Source organism: Microcebus murinus, chromosome 10, assembly GCF_040939455.1.
Source record: "Microcebus murinus isolate Inina chromosome 10, M.murinus_Inina_mat1.0, whole genome shotgun sequence".
NCBI lineage: Eukaryota > Metazoa > Chordata > Mammalia > Primates > Cheirogaleidae > Microcebus > Microcebus murinus.
This window is the reverse complement of record NC_134113.1, coordinates 76,929,728-76,947,040: the sequence shown is the minus strand read 5'-3', so window position 1 is coordinate 76,947,040 and position 17,313 is coordinate 76,929,728. Positions and strand designations below refer to the sequence as shown.

Below are 17,313 nucleotides of genomic sequence, written 5' to 3'. Positions count from 1 at the left end.
CTAAAACAAGACAAAAAGGACTTTTAAAAATCATATTTAAGCTCTTGGGAGGCCGAGGCGGGCGGATTGCTCAAGGTCAGGAGTTCAAAACCAGCCTGAGCAAGAGCGAGACCCCGTCTCTACTATAAATAGAAAGAAATTAATTGGCCAACTGATATATATAAAAAAAATTAGCCGGGCATGGTGGCGCATGCCTGTAGTCCCAGCTACCCGGGAGGCTGAGGCAGAAGGATCACTCGAGCCCAGGAGTTTGAGGTTGCTGTGAGCTAGGCTGACGCCACGGCACTCACTCTAGCCTGGGCAACAAAGCGAGACTCTGTCTCAAAAAAAAAAAAAAAAATCATATTTAGCAATTCAAGGTTAAAAATATTCACGTCCCTTGACCCTGTTAACCCATTTCTAGGGTGCTATCCAAAATTACTAATGAGAAATACATAAAAAGCTTTATGTATCAAAATACACATTTATGGTGGAAAAAAAAAAGCAAACATAGATTCTAACAATAGGAGAGTCGTGAAGTAACTGTAATACATCTACATTATGGCAGCCAATTGAATCACTACAAAGAATTTATAGTAACATTGGAAAGTTATTATTTTAAGATGTCACAATGATATGTACGTATAGCAGACTACAGTTCCCCTTAATCCAAGGGGAATACATTCCAAGACCCCCAGTGGATAACTGAAACTACAGATAGTACTGAACCCTATATACACTCTGTTTTTTTCTATACAAACATATCTATGAAAAAGTTTAATTTATATATTAGGCACAGTAAGAGATTAACAACAGTAATAAAATAGAACAATGATAACAATGTGCCAGGCTCATTACTCTTACACTTTGGGGCCATTATTAAGTAAAATAAGGGTTCCTTGAACACAAGCACTGTGATAATGCCACAGTGGATCTGATAACCAAGATGGCTGAGTGACTAATGGGAAGGTAGTGTATACACTGGACAAAGGAAGGGTTCACATTCTGGGTCAGGACGGAGTGGGATGGTGTGACATTTCATCATGCTACTCAGAATGGTGGTACACAATTTAAAACTTACGAATTGTGCATTTCTGGAATTTTCTATTAATATTTTAAGACTGAGTTTGACCATGGTAACTATACTATGGACAGCAAAATCTCAGCTAAGAGGGGACTACTGTATACTCTATCATTTCAATTACTTTAATAATAACTATAGAAAACAATTCTAAAAGGAAATGTCTCAAAATAGTAACATTGGTTGGTGGAATTTGGTTTTTACCAAATTGTGTCTTCAATATTTTCTACAATATTCAAACTTCTTTTACAGTAAGATGGGGAAAATAAAAATACAGACTAACATTTCTAACTAACATTTGAGTATAATTAGTCTTTCATTCTGTTACGGTGTCTTTGGCTCATATCTTTAAAATATCAAGATAGAAAAGTCACTAAAATGTGTGCTATGGACATGTATAAAGTAAAAGTTAACGTTTAAAATGAACGTCTGGAGGCCGGGTGTGGTGGCTCACGCCTGTAATCCTAGCACTCTGGGAGGCCGAGGCGGGCGGATTGCTCCAGGTCAGGAGTTCGAAACCAGCCTGAGCGAGACTCCATCTCTACCAAAAATAGAAATAAATTAATTGACCAAGTAAAAATATATATACAAAAAATTAACCGGGCATGGTGGCGCATGCCTGTAGTCCCAGCTACTCGGGAGGCTGAGGCAGTAGGATCGCTGAGCCCCGGAGATTGAGGTTGCTGTGAGCCAGGCTGACGCCATGGCACTCACTCTAGCCTGGGCAACAAAGTGAGACTCTGTCTCAAAATAAATAAATAAATAAAATGAACGTCTGATTGTGCTTTATCTCTCACAGGCAAAGTGTTGATGGAGGAAAACCAGTGCTTTGCTCCTGGGGTTCCCAGTCACATGAGCCCAGGGACAAAACCGACAGCTGTTGGATGCTTCAGCTCACACGTGACAGAGTTTCCAAGAAAACGCAAAGGAAGTGATTCAGACCCATCTCAGTAAGTGAATTTGTTTCTCCAACCCCATGAAATTTTTGACTTCAGAGAGAAGAGGAAAATATTCCTTTTTTAAAAATCATTAATTATTTCTAAGTACATGCATTTCAGAAGTACATGGACAATTATTTATCCACCCAACTCTGCTACTTCTGTCATTGATTGACAACTCTGAAGATTATTAGGTATCTGGGGGGGGGGGGGTCAACTGGAGTCCAAAAGAGATGTAGGAACATAAGACTAATTTGCTTAATGTTTATGGTCTCGGTAATATATTTGCCTTCCTTATCAAAATACTTAACCATGAAGAAAACATCTTCTTGCATGTTTGGCTTAAAATAGTAATCACTTCTTACCTTACTCATCATGTATGTAATAACCAACCCTTGGTTATCTGTGTTCAACTTAATCACATAAAACTCTTGTTTTCTATATTTATTAAGCCAAGTAGATAATAAAGTCATTGTTGAGAATACTTACTATTTCCTTATTTATTTTTATTGCTTTCTGTAGCTTGCAACCCCAGATATTCTTTAATGACTTCCCAAATGCTAGGGTTTATATGTTGTAAGGATTAGGGTAAGCTGGGCTTGGCGGCATGCACTGGTAGTCCTAGCTACTCAGGAGGCTGAGGCAGGAGGATCGCTTGAGCATAGGAGTTTGGGAGCGCAGGAGTTTGTGAGACCAGTCTGGGCAACTTAGTGAGATCCTGTCAATCAATCAGTCAATTACATTAGGGGAAAATAATGATAGCAGTTTAGAGCAACTCATTTTAGGCTTGTACTTTACATATATGTGAAAGTTGATGATAGTTCTTCATCATGGATGAAGGGAAAAGTTCTGAGCCTGGGGGTCAAGATGAGGACATAATGAAACATCCTATCTCTTTTTAACTTAGTTCTTCCCAATACACTTTATGATTTAGCTTCAGTTCCCAAGACAGTGGAATATTATCTCCTGGTTTTGGTTGTCTGTATTTTCAGTCTCTTCTATTAACTTGGATCCTCATGAAAACCACAGTGGATCAGGTGACAGTCTGTCTAGAGCTGTTTGCTGTTTTCCATCCTAAATTATCAGTTAAGAGTCCCCACTTAACCTTGAGCTAGAAATGACTGTTAGTCCTTTTTATCCTTTCTATTTTCTTCCTAATTCTTCAGAATCGTAAGCAGCACTGTTCTTTCTTAATGTCTAAATAAGATTGTGGCGGTTGAAATGGGAACAGTGAATGCCAGAGGCAGCACAGTTGTATGTCGTGTGGGGCCGTGGCTGAGTGGTTACAGTGGTTTTGGGGGGTCAGTGGGATGCTGTGGTCAGTGCTTAGGGAAATGTTAGAAGCATGCAAGGTACTGACTGATTATTATTTTTTGGCAGCCAGCAACACACTAAAGATTACATAGGTAACTTCCCACATTATAGAAAATGAAGAAGCAACTGGCCCAACATCACACAACTACCATGTTTCCCAGAAAATACGACCTACCCATAAAATAAGCCCTAGCAGGATGTCTAAGCATTTGCACAATATAAGCCCTACCCCGAAAATAAGACCTAGTGATGGGTGTGGCTACGCAGCATATCTGCAAGACCCATGTATTTTGTCGTGGATCGGTAAAGAAGACAAGCAGCCCTTCTCATCTGCCCCACGAGAGCTCTATTGCTCGACGTGAGAGACTGGGGCCAATGGTTCTAAAGGAAATAGAATCGCAAGAAAAATTCAGGATGGAATTCGGGGTTTGGAGAGTTATGATGATGTTCCAGAAGACAACGACTTAACTATATTTGTATAAATGTAGATTGTTGTACCGTACTTAAAAAAAAAATAACACATCCCCTGAAAATAAGCCCTAGGGTGTCTTCTTGAGGAAAAATAAATATAAGAGCCCGTCTTATTTTCGGGGAAACATGGTAGTTAAAATACTTGATTCCTGGTGTGGTATTTTCTTCACTGCACCAGCTTCCTGACTCTCTGTAGCTGGACAGGAAAGATACTTCTTGCACATGAGGATAGTCACGCTGTCTGTTTCCCAGAGCGTCTGGGTAGGGGGTGACCCAAAGCCTCCTTCCTTCCAGGTCAGGAATCATGACAGAGAAAGTGGTGGAAAAGCTTTCTCAGAATCCCTTTACCTATCTTCTTTCAACAAGGATAGAAATAGCAGCATCCAGTGGCAGCAGGTAAGTCCTGGACCATCTTTGACATATTCCGTCCCCTATTTGAAGAGGGCATAGAATGGTAGTGGAAAGAAAGTGTACATCTCACTGGTTTGCTCATTATCTATTCCAGAGCCTCTCCGTTCTGCCCCAGTCCTCTTTTTATCTCACCGTTTGCTATTCCTGTTAATGAAATTTTGGATGTCAAAGTACTTTAAGGATTTTACAAAGTCACTGATTATTTAGTGTCCTTCCCAAGGCTCAGGGCACGAAAGCCAGTCCATAGATAAAAGGCTGACTTCACTCATGTAGTCTCAGAGTGTTGGATATTTTTAAACAAAGAGGAATGTATGAAAATGTTCACCTTTCCTGTGGCACTGTCAGTTTTGAGTGGAGAGCTGGTTCTTTAAAAGGGTCTTTGATGAAGATTCTGTGGAATGGAGTCATTGAACATTTTTACTAAGTACCTACTGTGTAGGTAGATAGGTACTCAGTAGACTTGGAGGAAGAGAGAGAGAGAAGATATAAGAAACTTGTTCTGGCCGGGCTCAGTGGCTCACGCCTGTAATCCTAGCAATCTGGAAGGCCGAGGCGGGCGGATCGCTCGAGGTCAGGAGTTCAAAACCAGCCTGAGCATGAGCGAGACCCTGTGTCTACTAAAAATAGAAAGAAATTAATTGGCCAACTAAAAATACATAGAAAATATTAGCCGGGCATGGTGGTGCATGCCTGTAGTCCCAGCTACTTGGGAGGCTGAGGCAGGAGGATTGCTTGAGCCTAGGAGTTTAAGGTTGCTGTGAGCTAGGCTGATGTCACAGCACTCTAGCCAGGGCAACAGAGACTCTGCCTCAAAAAAAAAGAAAGAAAAAGAAACTTGTTCAAGTGGGAGATAGTTGTTAGACATCATGATAACTGCTATAATAGAGACCCTGTGTACTACAGGCAACAAAGTTGGGCATTTAAATAAGCTTGGGATCAAGAGTGATGCTTCCAAGAGAAGTTGATTTAAGCTAAGTGTTAAATGAAGACTAGAAATGAGTCTACAGAGCAGGAGTAGAGAAGGTATTTTAGGTAGAAGGAAGAGTTATGCACAAGGACAGGTTTACAGTTGCGTACCGCTGATCAGGAAACAAGTGGCTGTCACAGTAGAAAACAGGGTGCACTTAGAGGTGGGTGAGCTGTGACATTTCAGAGATAAACATGAACTAGGCCGTGAAGGTCTGCTGAAGTAAAGAATCCAAAAATGATCTTGAATGCATTAGGAAAACTGAAGGATTCTAAGCATGAGAGGAACTTGATCAAATGTATGTATTTTTAAAAATTGCTTGCCTCTTCACTTTTGTTATGGTAAAATATATATATCATGAAATTTGCCATTCAAAGCAATTTTAAGTGTATAATTCATTGGCTTCAATTATGTTCAGTGCTGTGGATCCCATCACTACCACCTATTTCTAAAACTTTTTCATTACCCCAAACAGAAACTCTATGAATTTGCATATTCTAGATATTTTATGTAAGTGGAATTATATGTTTGTCCTTTTGAATCTGGCTTATTTCACTTATTTCAAGGTTCATCCATGTTGTAGCATATATCAGAATTTCATTCCTGTTTATGACTGAATAATATTCCACTGTGTGTATACACCATATTTTGTTTGTTCTTCTGTAAGGGACACTTGGGTTATTTCCACTTTTTGACTGTTGTGAATAATGGTGCTATGAACATTGGTGTACAATACCTGTTGGAGTCCCTGTTTTCAATTCTTTTGGATCTAGGAACTAAGATTGGAGTTGCTGGGTTGTATGATAATTCTGTTCAGTTTTGTCATTCCATTTAGTTTTTGGAAGAACTGCTAAACTGTTTGCCACAGTGGCTGCATCATTTTATGTTCCTGCAGGTGGTGTGAAAGGGTTCTAGTTTGTCCACATCCTCGCTGATCCTATTTTCAGTTTTTAAATTATAGCCATCCTAGCAGGTGTGGGTGGCACAGATTCACATTTGCAAAGAGTCAACCTGGACACAGCATGGAGGATGGGCTAAAGGAGGAAAACCCAGCAAGCAGAGGGAGCAGCTGTGAAGCTTTTGCTCAGGATTAGGTTTTCTGGACGTTGGTCAAAGAGGAGTGGCCCTGGCCAGGACAGGCAGGGAAAGGAAGGGACGTATGACACATTTCAGAAGACAGGGTCTCTAAGACTTCATGACCGTTGGTTGCGGGGGAAAAGGATAATAAAAAGCATCCAAGTTTTCCAACTTGGGCTCCTCCATGGAGAGTGATATTCTTACTCACTGAGATTGAGGGAAAGATGATGAGTTCACTTGTGGACACAGTAAGAATGGCATATTTATGGAGCCTTCAAGCAGGACAACAAGGGTCTGGAACTCCTGGTTGAGGCCTGGCCTGGAGATAGAGTTTCAGATGTCGTTAATGTACGAGAAACACTAGAAGTGATGGGTATGGGCGACGTCCCTTGAAGAAGTGTATGGATTGGAAGGACTAGGGGCTGAGGTGTGCTCTGGAAGTGCAGTGACTTAAAGGCAGTGACAGGGGGAGGGGAAGCCTGCCCCAAAGGAGAGAAGGCGTGGCTCCGAGGTGGGCGTGGCATCTCAGACACCAGAGGAAGCAAGTTCAAAGACAGGGACTCTTGCAGAGTGATGAATCTGGAGACTATTTTGAGACTGTTTTTCTGCCTCTGACTTGATTTGCCTTTGGTTGGTTTAGGAAGAGTGCCTACCTTTCATTCAAAATGCAGTGAAAGTAGTTTTCAAGGAGACCTTGCACTGAGTTTTGGAATAATTATGTTACTGTAGTGTAAGATGCTATACTAAGAAAATGTGTCTAAATAATGTGGATGTTATTAATATCAGAAAGCTTATTAAAATCCATTTGTAAAAATATGACTACAGACCAAATGCCAGCATGGAGAAAATATACCAATAGCATATTTACTAATTATCTACGTTTGTACTACAAATAAAGAAATGAATTGTTTGACTAACAAGATCATGCTTTTAGTCTGTTTTACCAGGGACCATAATATATAAAAGGGTCTTTGGATTTCCTAAGTACAGCATGTTTGGATTTTGTTAAGGAGGCAAGTTCACTCAGTGAGTTCATTTGCTAAAACAATGACAAAGCAAAGACATGATTTTAATAAGCCAAAGTTTACCTTTCAAAGTGAAAGTGAAGCGACATATATGTATACAGTCAGCCCTCTGTATAGGTGGGTCCCACATCTATGGATTCAACCAACCAAAGATTGAAAATAAAAACAGGGTCTGTACTAAACATGTCCAAACTTTTTTCTTGTCATTGTTCCCTATACAATACGGTATAACAAGTATTTACATAGCATCTACATTGTATTAGTAGTTGTATAAGTAATCTAGAGATAAGATTTAAAATATACTGGAGGATGAGCATGGGTTATATGGAAATACTGTGCTGTTTTATATGAGGAATCCTTGGAGTTTGGTATCCATGGCAGGTCCTAGAACCAATCCTCCCCCGGAACCCTAGATACTGAGGGATGACTGTAGATAATTCCAGACCATTAGGAAGAAAATCATTCACTTGCATAATTATTTTCTGTTTTATTCCCTTAATATGAAGTCAGGCTAAAAAGAAGCTGACCTAATCTGATACTCTCTTTTTGCTTCAGAGAAGCTGTTTAATTTTATATGTACCAACCACACAGCAGACTGATGATGGTTAGAGAAATTGTAAGGTGTAGTGGAAGGTATACCAGCCTGCATAGAATAAGTGTCACTTGGCCTCCTATTAGTTATATAACCTTGAGCAGTCATTCACTTTACTGGGCCTCAGTTCTTTCATCTGTAAAATGGGCATGGTAATAGCTATATCACTATGTCGTGAAATGAAAATAACATATGTGAAAATAGTTTTGATAAAGTGCCATAAATGTGAAAACTCTTCATTTAGACAGTGAGAAGGAAAAGTACCACTTGATGAAGCTTATATCTTTGTGGTCCTTTTTATATGGAATATTAATGAGCATATTTCCATAAATTTGATTAAATTTTCTATAAACAGCAATATCTTTTTTAAGTAAAAAAAAATTATTAAAAACTCGAAGAGTTCAAATGAATAAAATAGTTCAAAAGTAGGCCAGACTTTTTTCAAAGCCTGGAAAATGTTTAAGTCTTTCAAGAGGGAAATTTGGTAAGATAAATAGGAATCCTTAAAATAGTTATCCATAAGTTGTACTTCTAGAAAGTTACCCTAGAGTACAAAGATGCATGCACTACAATTTATTAGCCCTATCATTTATAATGCTGAAAATATTATATTAAAATATCCAGGCCGGGCGCGGTGGCTCACGCCTGTAATCCTAGCTCTTGGGAGGCCGAGGCAGGCGGATTGCTCGAGGTCAGGAGTTCAAAACCAGCCTGAGCAAGAGCAAGACCCCGTCTCTACTATAAATAGAAAGAAATTAATTGGCCAACTGATATATATATAAAAAATTAGCCGGGCATGGTGGCGCATGCCTGTAGTCCCAGCTACTCGGGAGGCTGAGGCAGAAGGATCGCTTGAGCCCAGGAGTTTGAGGTTGCTGTGAGCTAGGCTGACGCCACGGCACTCACTCTAGCCTGGACAACAAACCGAGACTCTGTCTCAAAAAAAAAAAAAAAAATATCCAACAATAGCAAGTGAATAAATGAATTATGGTATAGTTAATCAGTGGCCCACTATTTAATCATTTTAAATCATGTTCTCCAAGAATATTTGAAACTATGGGAAAATTAAATTATAAATTCATGTTACAGTTTTTAGTGAATAAGACAAGACATGAGAAGTTATACATTATGATCTGAATTTTGTTTATTATCTATGTAAGAACACAGAAATATCTACACAACTACCCTGTATGTGAGCACGCACATACACACAGATACACATACACACACCCCATGGCTAAGTTAAATAGTTGTTGTATCTACATGTTTAGGAAAGAGACTGGGAGGAGGCACATTAGAATGTTAACTGTTATTATTTCCATTATGGGTGCTTTGCCCTGAATTTTTCAAATCCCTCCCAAAATGATACTTTTTAAAAATACATTTTTTAAAAAAACTGAGCCTGTGTAAATTTTTAATGTTGAAGGTGTTCTATCACCATCAGTGTATTTCATTTCAGTAGTGATCTGGTGAGTACATTTCTGATGCTAGGGTCTATGAAAATCAATATTATTGGAAAGTGATCAGAGTTCTTCGTTTTTCTATTTCTTACCATCCAGATGGATTTTTTGGCAAAATAAATTCCTTTTGATTAAAGGTCTGAGATTCTTAATCCATTTTCAGGCTGTTTTAATATGGCTGTCATAAAGTTTTTGGTTAAGCCATCAATGGTTTTAAAAATAATTATTTAATGTTAATTCTATGAAAATTTTATTCTTAAGATTGGCATGAAGCCAGGCGCTCACGCCTGTAATCCTAGCACTCTGGGAAGCCGAGGCAGGCTCGAGGTCAGGAGTTCGAAACCAGCCTGAGCAAGAGCGAGACCCCCATCTCTACTATAAAATAGAAAGAAATTAATTGACCAACTAACATATATATAGAAAAAATTAGCCGGGCATGGTGGCACATGCCTGTAGTCCTAGCTACTCGGGAGGCTGAGGCATAAGGATCACTTGAGCCCAGGAGTTTGAGGTTGCTGTGAGCTTGGCTGACGTCACGGCACTCACTCTAGCCTGAGCAACAAAGTGAGACTCTGTCTCACCAATTATTGTTCGTTGTCAGTCAACATAGCTTTTGTTACCCTTATGGGAATGGTGTTACCTGTCAGCATTAGTAGAACAGCTCGTGTAGATAATGATAATCATTTTCTGATCATTAAATGCTCGATGTAGCATTTACAGTGCGAGATTTAATAGGAATTAGCATGGTTGGACTTAATGTCACATTTATTTCTCGCTCAAGAATTACAGAAAAGCTATTTCCTGTAGTTTGATATTTTATCCTGCTTTTTTGTAGAATGGAAGATGGTGAACAACAAGTAAAAATGAAGTCCTTCAGGTACATTGAATCCTTGAGATGGCACATGGGGGGTGGACAAAGTTGCACATGCAGGCCCTTAGCCAAAGGGAAAGGTGAGGTCAAGATAGGATGGGTTGGTGAATAGTAGGCTTTTCTCTCTTGTTATGCTTTGAGAAGCAGTGTTATCTGTTATCAGGCACTTGTTACCCTACTTTTCTAGCTACTTGAATAACATTTTGCTTTTATGCCTACAAATTTCTCTTCAAATAGCTACTTACTAAAAATAACTATTATTTTCTTTAAGTGCTAAAGAAAAACTGATTCATGATATAAACAGATCAGAATTACTTATGAAGGATATCCGATTATTAGAAATCCATCATTACACATTCTTTGTCAGTTATTTTAACACATTCTTTCAACAACAACAACAAAAATTTTTTCTGCGTCTGACAACTTGGCCAGATCTAAGTTTTACTTTTTCTCCATCTATTCTGTTTTCTGATACGATTCTACAAAACAGGACCATGGTTCAAAGTGCCAGTAACCGAACGAAGGATTAGGAGCCAGAGCCCTGAGGAATTATTAAGCAGAGAACAAGCTTCCGGATAAATGTGCCCTTCCTTAATAAAATCCTCCAGAAATCTTTTCAGTTGCGGCTCCTTCAAGTAAAGCAGCTTATTCAAACGCTGGTGGTTTCACTTTCCTCTGGGTTTCTTGGCTCCCCCCCGTCATCACTTGCTGTTCTTCAGAGAAGTCTCAGTCCCACTTTGCTCTCCTCTCCCTCCAAATCCTCGCCGTGGGAGAGACCACCCCTTCCCCCATTCTTACGAACATCCTGGAGTCGGGCGTCTCTGTCCATGGCAGCTGTCCGTGGCTGGTGGGTGATACTGGTAGAAAAAAGAGGTGACCGTTCTAGCAAGAGCGTAACTCCAACGTTCTTTGAATCACACAATTTTAATCTAATTGCCCATGAATAGACCAAAGTATGAGTAGATAGCTAAATTTTGTGTAAATACACATGTGTGATTTGAACTCCATCCTGTTTCCTCAGAAGTACCTATTTCATTCCAGGAGTGGCATTGCCAGGGGTGACTGGTTGGGGAGGGGAGTGTTGTTGTTACAGCTCCTTTAGTCTCCATTGGTCCTTCTCCCTGCCCACACACACTCTTTTATCTGGAAAAAATACATTTTCTTTCACCTAATTTAAAGTCTCTGTAAAAAACAGATCGGGGCTCTCAGGTGTTCTGCACAAAAACTGAAAAGAAAAAATTAAGATATTAAAAAAACAAAAATAGATCGAGGCAAGTCTCCCACTGATCACTCTTTCCTATCAGATTGCCTCCCCTAAACTCTTCTTGTGTAGAAATTCTGGATTTCCCATGATCTGAGTGCTGTGGGAAAGAGACACATGTTTACAGTAAAGGGTGAGAAGTACAACTGTGTAGTGCTTGAAATCTCAGATATACTTTTTTCCTCTACATTTCATTGTCCGTGGAAATGTCTTGTCTTCAGTGGCATCTTCCTGTTAATTGGCAGCATGTCTTTCCCTAGCGAGGCATCAAATAATAACGCATCTTAACAATCGATGGCATCTTTACATTTGTTGCAGTACGGCAGAGGTATAAAAGGTACCGGTGTAGCTTACAGAGGGGAGTGAATTAATCGTGTGGTCATCAGAGAAAGCTTCCCAGGAGGATAACTGACCTGGGTTTTGAAGAAAGAATAAGATTTTTCTAAGAACATAGAAAGGAAGGACTTTCTAAGCCTAGTAAAGGCACGGAGATGTGAGAGGATGTGGCATGTGTGAGGATAGCTAGTCGGTGGGCTCTGCCGCTATGTAGAGCCGTTGGGAAAAGCCATGGAGAGATGATGCCACTGGAGATTCTGGCATGTAGTTAGGGACTCTGGCTGTTCCTCACAGGCAGCAGAAATGCAGTGGGCAGTTTTGTGCAATGGGATTAGATGGTTTGATTTGTTTTAGACTAATTCTAGGAGTTTCGGGGTAGACTGGGAAAGGAAGACACCAGAAGGAGCGTCAGTTTAAAAGACTCTCGGGGTGGCCGGGCGCTGTGGCTCACGCCTGTAATCCTAGCTCTTGGGAGGCCGAGGCGGGCGGATTGCTCAAGGTCAGGAGTTCAAAACCAGCCTGAGCAAGAGCGAGACCCCGTCTCTACTATAAATAGAAAGAAATTAATTGGCCAACTGATATATATATAAAAAATTATCCGGGCATGGTGGCGCATTCCTGTAGTCCCAGCTACTCGGGAGGCTGAGGCAGAAGGATCACTCGAGCCCAGGAGTTTGAGGTTGCTGTGAGCTAGGCTGACGCCACGGCCCTCACTCTAGCCTGGACAACAAAGCGAGACTCTGTCTCAAAAAAAAAAAAAAAAAAAAAAAGACTCTCGGGGTAATGCAATGGGCCTACGTCAAGGCAATGACAGAGCAGATGGGGAGGAGGAGAAGATGTATTTAAGAAATATTTTAAGAACTAGAATCTACAGTCTGAGATTTCTAGAATTAGAGGTGGGATTCAGCAGAATGTCAGCAGGGTCAAATTCAAGGATGGGCTCAGTGAGGGATGGCGAGAGAGAAGATGATCTTTGCTGCATAGCGTCAGCGGGCGGGGCTCGTGGGAGGTTGATTTTGTAGGTGGAGGTCGTGCCTGGGAGTGGAGACTGCCCTCTTTCAGGGATCTTGCTGAGAATGGAAGGCAACTAGAATTAAGGAAAGGGGCATTTTTTTCAGAGAGAGGAGATGTGAGCATGTTTGTAGACCCAGGATAAGGAGCTGTGAAGAGAAGGAGGTTAAGATGTCGATAACTATTTACACAGACTCTGGAATGGGGCTAGCTGGGAACAGAAGGGCACCCATCTCTTCCTCTAAGACTGGAGGGAGGCAGGAAAACCACCCTGGCTCTCAGACACATGGCTTTGTTCTGGAAAGCGTCGGGAGATAAGGTAGGGTGGGACTGGAGAAGGGCAGTGGGTTTTATGAGTACTGTTCCTGCTCCCAGCAGCTCTTTCCTCCCCGTTTGTTGGCATCTGCAGGGCCCAAGCTGAGAAGAGTGGTGTGTTCCTGTAGAGCCCAGCCCTGCTCCAGTGAGCCAGAGCCTCTGTGGGGACTGGGGGTCTGCTCGGTGCTACATATAAAGGGGGTGCTTTTTCCCTTGTAGAGAAGCTCATAGCCAAACCGAGAAGCGGAGGCGAGATAAAATGAATAACCTGATTGAAGAGCTGTCCGCAATGATTCCTCAGTGCAAACCCGTGGCACGTAAACTGGACAAACTCTCAGTTTTACGAATGGCTGTCGAGCACTTGAAATCTTTAAAAGGTGAGTTCGAAGATGGCTTCACACTTGGGTTTGTGGCGTCTTCTCTGTAATCGAGGTCTCTGATGGGTTTATTTTGTTGTTCTCGGCTGTGGAGATTCTGTACAAATGTATCTTTCAGCTTTATAGGCGTTAATTTTTGATACGTGTCCATAGTCTGTGGAGAGACTCCTGAATTAGATGTCAGAGAACTTGGTTCTAATAAAAGCAAAGTTTAATCTGAAGCTCCCTATGTGATTGACCTTAGAACGTATTTACGTTATTTTCTTGTTTTCCCGTGTGTCATATGAGGAGAATATTACCTGCTCTTCATACCTCTCAATACTATAGAAGTTCTGAAGTGTAGTATTAATTATTATAATTTTAAGTTATTGAGAGATTTCTGTTCTTTGGGAAAAAAATCTTCTTCAGCAATTTCTCTGAAAACTTCACATTCATGTGTAGTGCCTTAAAAAGCATGATACCTTACTATTCTGAGGAATCTCCCACGTGTGAGACGTTGGGTGAGGGAGGTCCCACCACTGCCTCTGGGAATGTGCGTGATCATTTCTGACTTCAGCAGCTCCCCGACCTGAGTTTGAATTTTAAACAGAAGTGTAGTAAATCATATGTGCCTATGTGTAGTAGAAATCACATCTGGTTTAAGGGGGCCGGGCCTGGTGGCTCACACCTGTAATCCTAGCACTCTCAGAGGCCAAGATGAGAATATAGCTTGAGGCCAGGAGTTCAAGATCAGCCTGAGCAAGAGCAAGACTCCGTCTCTACAAAAAACAGAAAAATCAGCCAGGCATGGTAGTGGCACCAGTGGCACCAGTGGCACCATGGTAGTAGTCCCAGCTACTTGGGAGGCTGAGGCAGGAGGAGCACTTGAGCCCAGGAGTTGGAGGCTGCTGTGAGTTATGATGACACCACTGCACTGTAGCCCAGGTAACAGAGCAAGACCTTGTTTCAAAAAAAGAAAAAAAAATATCATATCTTATTTGGGAATAGTCGCAGTCCACCTTGGGGGAGGGTACTGGAAGTAGAATTGAGTTTTCAATTTACTAATGTTTGTGATATATATTTGTATGGAGAAGATGGGACCTGGCAGAGTAGCAGGCTGAGGACCCCAGAGGAGATTCTGAAAGTTAAGAATTATAAAGGCCTAAAAGATTATAGTGGAATTTGGCTCAAAAAGTATAAAAAGGATGAATGAGCAAAGGATCACCAAGGGTCTTAGTTTAGATCTCTAACACTGCATGCCGGGAAAAGGAGAATCTGTTTCAGGGAAACAGACAGTATATGGGCATAATACAGGGACCCTGCCAAGTCGGGCCAACGTGTCTTACAGGAGAGCAGCAGTAACCTGGACTCCTGGTGCTTCCTCTTGGGAGCATGACAGGAGATCTTATTTTCATGACAGTCTATTGTGAAACAAGCATCTCTGTTACCCACAACTGGGGCTTGCATAACCTGTATGCAATATTTTCCTTAAATCCTTTATTTTTTATTTATTTATTTTTGAGACAGAGTCTCGCTTTGTTGCCCAGGCTAGTGTGAGTGCCATGGCGTCAGCCTAGCTCACAGCAACCTCAAACTCCTGGGCTCAAGCAATCCTGCTGCCTCAGCCTCCCGAGTAGCTGAGTCTCGGGAGGCATGCATCACCAAGCCTGGCTGATTTTTTTTCTATATATATTAGTTGGCCAATTAATTTCTTTCTATTTATAGTAGAGAGGGGGGGTCTCGCTCTCAGCTCAGGCTGGTTTCGAACTTGACCTTGAGCGATCCGCCTGCCTCCGCCTCCCAAAGTGCTAGGATTACAGGCGTGAGCCACCGCGCCCGGCCTCCTTAAATCCTTTAGCGGTGAAAATCTGCAGGTTCAACAGAGGTCGTTTGATTGCAACCCTAAAATTGCCCAAGTGTTCTCACATTAGCAGTGTCCTGGGGAAGGAGGACCTCAGGGAAAAGCCATAAATCAACGAGTTCGACAAGTATGAACTGAACATCAAGTACACTCCTGTGCTGGGGACATCAAGATGAATGAGGCGAGATCTCTGGCCCCTAGAGGTTCATGGTCTGACGAGGGGGGCAGACCTAGGAAGAGTTCATTAGAGCCTAGTGTGACAGGCGTCACGGCAGAGGAGTGAGGGAGGGGTGAGGCTGTGGAAGCTCTGCAGGGAGGAGGCACTGTCTCATCCAGAGAGGATTCCCCAGAACAGGATGCAGATTTCACCATCGCCCTTCTGAGCAGAGGCGCCGCGGTCAAGTGCCCGCCCACACCACCATCCTGTCTGGTGTGCACCGACGGACAGGGTTTTTCAACCCAGCTCGCTTTTGCTGCGTGTGCTGCGCCAGCCTGCTTCAGGCCGGACCTGGAAATGCCACTGCCTTACTCAAAAGTGATCTATCCCTTTGCCCTGGCCTAGCAGCCACTCAGAGTCCGTGCCTTTCATCCCTTCCTCAGCTTCCTCCTGCTTATGGTCCTGCCAGGCGGCTGTGTAGTAATTATAATACCAAGAAATGATTTGGGAGAATTCTTTGAGGCCTAGAATAGAGGAGGTTTTCAGAGGAGATTTTCTTTTGCCTATGCCAGGCTCGTAGGGAGTGCTATGAGTCTGAGAAAACGTTGCCAAATCAGAGCATGAGTGTTTTTTGATTTTTCTGGTGCGCCCCCCCCCCCCAACCCCGCCGCCCAACCTCCCCTCACCACCACCACCACTTAGCTAACTGGTGAGTTTGGGTTGCAGGGGCCAATTTGTGGTTAAAATGTGTTGGAGTGTTACCCCACCTATCTCTTGCAAGAGCAACTTTTCTTGCAGTCCCCCAGAAGAGGGGACAGGGGTTAGCAAGGTTGGGGAATAGAAAGGAGGGAAAATCGATTTATTTCTCAATTGTACCCTGGGGACTGTCCCCTACGCCCCCGCTGTGGCCATGAGGGCTCTGAGTGTCCAGGTTGGTGGATGCCCTCATGGCAAATGTGGTTTTGGTGCTTCCCTCACTCCTCTCAGGTCAAACTGTCACCTCGGTTTTGGCCTGATCATTCCTTACCATTTTGACATCTCTTCAGTTGCTCTGGAGACTTTCGTTGTAATATAATAACTTGGTGCTTAGGGCTTCAAAGGAATTATTTATATTTTATGCACTCTTGCATATATCAGAACAATGGTCTCTATATGATCGTTATAGGGGTTTTCTTATGGGAAAATCCACTTAATCCATAAAATCTATTTAGAATTCCAGAATTTCCCCCATTCAGGGTAATTCATACAGTCAGTTTTAATAAGTGAATAAATTACCAAAATAGCTATAGTAGTCCCCCCTTATCCATGAGGCATACGTTCCAAGACCCCCAGCAGATGCCTGAAACCTCAAATAGCACTGGACCCTGTATATACTATGTTTTCTCCTATATATATACACACACATACCTATGATAAAGTTCAATTTATAAATTAGGCACAGTAAGAGATTAACATTAATAATAAAATAGACCAATTATAACAGTAGGCTGTAATAAAAGGTATGTGCATGTGGTCTCTCTCAGAACATCTTACTGTACTGTACTAACCTATTTCTGGACCATGGTTGGCCATGAGTAACTGTGAAACCACAGATAAAGAGGGACTACTATACATAGATTATTGAATATTGGCAAGTACATTGTATTAGAATGCTTCCTTATATATAGCTGTTACTCTGCACATTTTAGTATAAAGTAATAAGTACTAAGGATTCACAATCTGAAAGTAAGAAATTTTTATCTGGTAATAATGAAGAAAGGAAATGATCACAGAAGGCTTAGAATGTGCTAAAAGAGAATGTATCATCATCATGGTCAGCAATAGAAGCAG

General features: G+C 41.6%; 1 protein-coding gene across 3 annotated transcripts in view; it reads left to right on the top strand.

Moving 5' to 3' along the window:
- The window catches only part of BMAL2 (basic helix-loop-helix ARNT like 2), a 71,746-nt gene that overhangs the window by 19,516 nt on the left and 34,917 nt on the right, over window positions 1-17,313 (top strand). For 2 of the 3 annotated variants that reach the window (XM_076007543.1, XM_076007542.1), the window contains exons 2-3: window positions 1,860-2,010; window positions 13,329-13,486. In XM_076007543.1, the coding sequence (XP_075863658.1) occupies window positions 1,860-2,010; window positions 13,329-13,486 (309 nt within the window). Of the gene's footprint in view, window positions 1-1,859; window positions 2,011-4,077; window positions 4,180-10,150; window positions 10,193-13,328; window positions 13,487-17,313 lie in introns of all 3 variants that reach the window. The other variant, XM_076007544.1, reaches the window with a different exon arrangement.